The following is a 6000-nucleotide window of genomic DNA, read 5'->3' on the forward strand; positions in this document are numbered from 1 at the left end:
GCTGAGAGTGGAATGCCACCGCCTAAAATCGAGAACGTTGCAGGATTTCTCCCAGACCAAAGCTGCCAGCAGCTAGGATGGTGGCTGCCTTTGGAGCCCCAGACACCACCTCTGACCTCACCCGAGATACTGGGGGGGGATGAGTTATTTTTCCCATGGAAAATGGCCACCATTCATGTCCAGTCACATGTGGCCGACAGTGGGGTGCCGCCTCCAAAATGGCGAACAGCACAGGATTTCTCCCAGACCACTGCTGCCAGAAACTAGGATTCTGGCTGCCTTTGGAGCCTCAGATGCCACCTCTCACTTGACCCCAAGAGACTGGGAGAATGAGGTTTTTTTCCCATGAAAAATGGCCACCGTTTGCATCCAGTCGCATGTGGAGGGCAGTGGGGTGCCGCCTCCAAAATGGCAAACAACGCACAAATTCTCCCATACCAGAGGGTTAGGGTTAGGGATGTGGTTTTTTGGGAGCCATTAGGGTTATTCTTTGGGTTCGGGTTAGTCTAATGTTGCTCACAGTGGGTTGCCACCACAAAAATGGCAAACGTTGCAGGATTTCTCCCAGAGCAAAGAGTTAGGGTTAGGGTTATGGTTTAAGGTTAGGGCTAGCGTTAGGCTTAGGGTTAATTGGCCGCCGTTAAGGTTAGTGTTTGGGTTAGGGTTAGCATTAAGGTAAGGGTTACGAAAATGTTAAGGTTAGGGTTAGGGTTAGGGTTAATGTAATGGGTTAAGGTTAGCGTTAGGTTTCGGGGGTTAGCGTTAGTTTTAGTGTTAGGGTTATACTCCTGTGGATGGCAGTGAGTTGCTGTCTCAAAAATTGCGAACGTCTCAGGATTTCTCCCAGATAAAAGCTTCCACCAGCTAGGACTCTGCCTTTGCTTGGAGCCCCAGACGCCACCTATCACCTGATTCCAAAATAGTGGGTGAACGACGTTTCTTCCGATGGAAAATTCCCATGGTTCATGTATGGTCACATGTGGCCAACAGTGGGTGCCACCTCCTAAATTTCGAACGTCTCAGGATTTCTCCCAGACCAAAGATCTAGGGTTAGGGTTTAGGGTTAGCATTAGGCTTAGGGTTAGGATTTATTGGCTGCCATTAGGGTTAAGGTTAGGGTTAGGTTTGGGTTTGTGCTTGTGTTAGAGTTAGGGTTGGGTCAGGGTTAGGGTTAGGGGTTAGGGTTAGGTTTAGTCATGTGCCTGACAGTAGGTGGCCACCTCCAAAATTGTGGATGGTGCAGGATTTCTCTCAGACCTAAGTTTCCAGGAAGAAGGACGGTGGATGCCTTTTGAGCCTCTGACACCACCTCTCCCTTGACCCCAAGACACTTGGGGAATGATGTTTTTTCCTACGGAGAATGGCCACCGTTTGCATCCAGTCACACATGGCTGACAGTAGTGTGCCACCTCCGTAATGGCAAGTATCATAGGATTTCTCCCAGACCAAAACTTCCAGCAACTAGGACTCTGGCTGCCCTTGGAGTGCCAGATGCCACCTCCAAACTGACATCAAGTAACTGTGGGGTACATTTTTTTTCCCATAGAAAAGGGCCAGCATTCCTGGCCAGGCACCTGTGGCTGGTCCATTGGCTTGCGGCCAGGAGTGGGTTGCTGCTTCTTAAAATTGCAAACAGTGCAGGATTTCTCCCAGACCAAAGCTGCCAGCAACTAAGACTCTGGCTGTACTTGGAGTACCAGATGCCGCTTCTTAACTGATATCTACAAATGGTGGGGCTGAGTTTTGTTTCCCATGGAAAAGTGCCAGCCTTTGTGGCCAGGCTCGTGGCTGGGTGTGAGGTGCTGCCTCCTAAAATTGCAAACGGCGTAGGATTTCTCATTCCGTACCAGTTTGCATTATTCCCATTTATGCTCAAGACTAACGAATTTATGATTTTAGACTGCTGCTCAGTATGGTAGCACCCATATCCTGCCTTGGCTTATTGAAAGGAAAGAGTTGGCATCATTGAATCTCTGGCCTGTTTCCTTCTGTAAGTCAGGAAATGTTTGCCCAAGCCTTGGTAGCAACGATCCTGGTTATAACTTGTGTTTTAAATAGGTAATATCCTATTTTACATTCTAAAGATTCATGGGGTTTCTTTATGCCTTTGTAGGAGATGGAAATCCAGAAGGGTGAACGCCCATCTGTCAAGAAGCCTGTGAAGAAGAGGAGCGATGGCTCGAAGAAGCCCCAGGCCACATTACCTTCTAGTAAACGGTACTGAGCACTTTAGTTAGATGTGACAAAGCACATGACAAGCTTTACATGTCTCTTCCTCAGGAAAATCTTTCTGGTGATGACCTGTGCCAGAGATTGTTTCCTTTCCCTACAAATACTCTATGATAATAAATGTCTACTTCTACATTATGCTGAACACAACTTCTCTGGAGTGGTTTCCACAAAAAATGGGTGACAAAAAGACACCCATTGGTTGCAGCTCAGAAGATCCAGTGCAGTGGCAAGGACAGTGCTGTGGAGGCTGTGAGAGGGCCATGTCTCCGCTGCCTCACTTGGGACAAGTAAATTCAAGCAGGGCTTTTTTTATCTGAGTGCAGTCTTTTTCAGATGGGTGTTTTGATGAGAAGTCCCAGTCTAGAAGCAAGATGCCGTTCCCCAAAATAGCACTTCTTATGTATGTGGTTTGGCCTGCCTCAGTCATGGTTTTCTTACCCTCAGACAGTACCACGATGAGTAGTAAGTAGCAAGCCAGTTCCTGAGCAACTTTGGTCAACAGGTGTCTCAATGTGGACGTTTTGTCTTGATATTCCTGTCCTTCATACTGTTTGCTTGATGGACAGCATGTTTGGTTTATTTCCCCCTGTGCTGCAATCAGCATTTGAGACAGGAATTTGGTCCTTGCTGTCTCTTCCTGCCAGTGGGAGAGCTACTTGTACCTGTTGTCCTCTGATAACAGAGGGGATTTATTTAGCTCTGTCATGCTCAGCGCTGGCAGGAGAGTGACCACATGCCTCAGTAGCGTAGTCAGGATCTTCCCATGCCCATGGAAGAGACAGGCTGATCCAAGAGAGTTGTTCCCAGTGGGTTTGTTAAGCTGTGGATCTAGTCTCTAGGGAAGCAATCATGTGAGCGTAGTGCTGGGATGTCTGGCTTCTGTTTTTATCCCTGTTACGGATTTTCTGGATCCTTCAGATATGCCCCTATTCATCAGTCCAGATGTATCTGAGCTGCTTTTCCAGATTGTCATGCCTGGTGTAGAGACACTTCTCCAAAGGGATGAGTTTCCTTAGAATAAGGCACACACCTTCCATATGATGAGGCATTTAAACTTGGAAGTAGTGTCTCTCTTTCCTCACAAAGCAGTGTGACGTGTACCCGGGAAGCTGTCTGGAGATAAGTGAGATGCATCTCATCCTTGGTTTTCCTGAGTAAGCACTGGTGAGAATGTTGCTTGCAGATTGTCTCCTGTAATGATTGTCATGAGGTCTCACGTTATTTTTCAGATCAGGATTTTCTAGCTTGAAATCACATCATTAGGACACCTCCCCAAGATGTTCTGCTCACAATTAACTGAAGGTATGATCACCAACAGGTCCGCATTTGGTTTTATTCTCCAGGGTGAAGTCTACCTCTGATGGACGCCTCCTACACCATCCAAAAGCCCAGGTCACGTTACCTCTGGCTGTGGAAGAAACGGAGCTGCTCCAGAAGCTTTACAATCTCCTGGAAGCCAAGGAGTTTAAGACACGGATGGAAGGAGTGGCACTCCTCCTAGACCTGTGCAAAAGCAGCCCCCAGCTCGTCTCCACTAACACTGTCCAAGTATGTAGGGTGTCTTCAGTGTTCCTTTCCTTTAGCTCCTTTCCCAAGCCTGTAGCAGGAAAGTTAATTCAGTGTGTCTTGGCACTACATCCTGGCTGTGTGGGACAGGCTGGTGCCTCTTACCCTGAAATATTTAATTCAGGTCCACGCTTCAGGACAAGTTCTTTCAGTCCAGATGTATTTGTCTGGCAGGTGCCTATTGATGCTGTTCATCAGATGAAGACAGAGTTTTCTGCTGGTGTAACTTCTGCTGTCTCCTACTCCCACTTGGGTTAAGTGAAGGGAATCCAGCCACTGAAAGCGTGGCAATTATTCTCTAGACAAAAAAATGGGTTTGGATGGGGAAGAGAAGTATCAGGCTGGGTTGGTTTAAACCGATTTTTTTTTAAAGGATACTTCTGTAAACTCCGACTTGTCTTGCACAGGCACAACTCCAGCTACTCATTTCCATCGTCATCCCTATTCCTCTTGGTAAAGATGGTGTTCACCCTTCTTGGGGGGCCTTTTTTTCTCTTTGGAAAAGGAGGAAAATGGCTAGGGACAGATCTCTTCCTTCTCCTCCCAGTAGCTGCTTTTTCCCTTTGTCCAGAAAATGGTGCCTGATAATGTGGCTGTCAAGGGACTGAACCTGCTCTAATGAGAGCGGTACAGCACATTAAATTTCAGAAGTCTACCTGCTGGGTAGACAAATGGTCTGGATCCTGGAAGAGTTGATCAGAGCCCTGCACTTCTCCAGACACAGGTTCTGAGACAGATGGAACAAAACCTGGATCTCCTCCAGCCATAGTTTTGGCAAAATCGTAACTGCCCTCAGAACTTGAGGCAACTGTGTAGAAAAACAGGCATTGTAAATACCTGGTTCCATACTTCTAAAGCAAAGATACTGTTTTGCATCAATAAATGGGATTAATTTAATGACTGAAATGTGGAGAGAAACACCATAGGAATTATTCTGTCCCCACCCAAGCCTCTTAAAAATATATGAAAATCTTTGAACCAGCATGAGGTTGTGCAACCATTCCAGTGAGTGGCCCACAGGAAAACAGGGAAATTGTGCAAGCAAGTGCTGACCTGACAGGAAGGATCACCTTCATCTTTTACATTGCTGAGTGCTCATTTCTACATCCCTTCCTCAAACAAGGACATTTTAATCCAGCTTTCATGTTGTTTGTTCTCTTCACAGATTTTTGATTATTTTGTCCTGAGAATTGGTGATACACTTAAAAAACTGAAGCAGAAGGCGCTGGACATGCTGGCTGAAATCCTAGGCATCCTGAAAGATGCCTTAAACTCGGTGATCATCTGTTTGGTTGAAGGAATAACAAACAACCTAAACTCAAAGGACCCTGGGGTTTATGCCGCAGCTGTGAAAACGCTGGAAGAATCCATGGCTCACTTAGGAAAGGCTGAGCCCTGGCATGGACTCTCCTCAAGTGTGTCTCTGCCTCTGCGAGTCAAGAGAACGCTGAGGGCCTTGACAGCTGGTGTCGTCTGTGGAAACCTCCAGCTGACATCCACCAGAAGCTGTGCAGGTGCAGTCCTTATGCACCAGTCCCCCAACAGGCTTGAATGTGCATCAGCATTTCCCAAAAGTCCCAGGAGCCCTTGGCTCTGTGCTGCTTGTCTGCTTTGGCAGAGAAGGAGCTGAAGAGGAAGTGCTGGACTACAGCTTTGCTAGAATTCAGAGATAAAGGGATTTTTGGAGTTTGCTCGGGCTCCATTCAACTTCCCAAATGAATAGCTTTGCTGTTGGCATGAAGGGACACTGGCTCATCAGAGCTTCTGCACAGCAGCCTCCTGGAAAGCTCTACATTATAGGCATTAACTGTCTATTTTCCACTGTACTAGTTTGAAAACAAACCAGTGGGAGATCGCAAGTCAGAATTATAATTTAATAGGAAAATTAAAATAATGCAATAGTACAAGAACACTGACAGAGTCAGGATACAACCCAACAGTCAGGGTGGTGGTAGCATTCTTATGAATGATGGATTTTCATCAGAATCTGGCAACCACGAGGACTTTGCTGTCACAAGGTTACAGTTTGCACTGGGCTCAGAAGTGTTTTTCCCTAAGGCAGAGAAAATTGAAATGTGAAGTTTAAAAGCTTCATATAACTATGAAAAGAAAATGTAAAATAATTTCTGGAAAGGCAGCATTGTCAGTGATCATGCAGCCAACCAAGAGCTCAAGCTGAACCCAGAACTGCTTGTTCCAGCT

At 46.5% G+C, this 6000-nt stretch overlaps 1 protein-coding gene across 2 annotated transcripts in view; it reads left to right on the top strand.

The window, feature by feature from the left end:
- LOC125323352 overlaps window positions 1-5683 on the top strand; it is a 29190-nt gene extending 23507 nt beyond the window's left edge. The window contains exons 4-6 of one of the 2 annotated variants that reach the window (XM_048298226.1): window positions 2114-2217; window positions 3576-3780; window positions 4964-5683. In XM_048298226.1, coding sequence (XP_048154183.1) covers window positions 2117-2217; window positions 3576-3780; window positions 4964-5428 — 771 coding nt within the window. In that variant the 5' untranslated portion in view covers window positions 2114-2116 and the 3' untranslated portion in view covers window positions 5429-5683. Of the gene's footprint in view, window positions 1-1518; window positions 2218-3575; window positions 3781-4963 lie in introns of those variants that run through there. The other variant, XM_048298225.1, reaches the window with a different exon arrangement.
- Window positions 5684-6000: the final 317 nt, after the last annotated feature.

Source organism: Corvus hawaiiensis, chromosome 3 (assembly GCF_020740725.1).
Source record: "Corvus hawaiiensis isolate bCorHaw1 chromosome 3, bCorHaw1.pri.cur, whole genome shotgun sequence".
Classification (NCBI taxonomy): domain Eukaryota; kingdom Metazoa; phylum Chordata; class Aves; order Passeriformes; family Corvidae; genus Corvus; species Corvus hawaiiensis.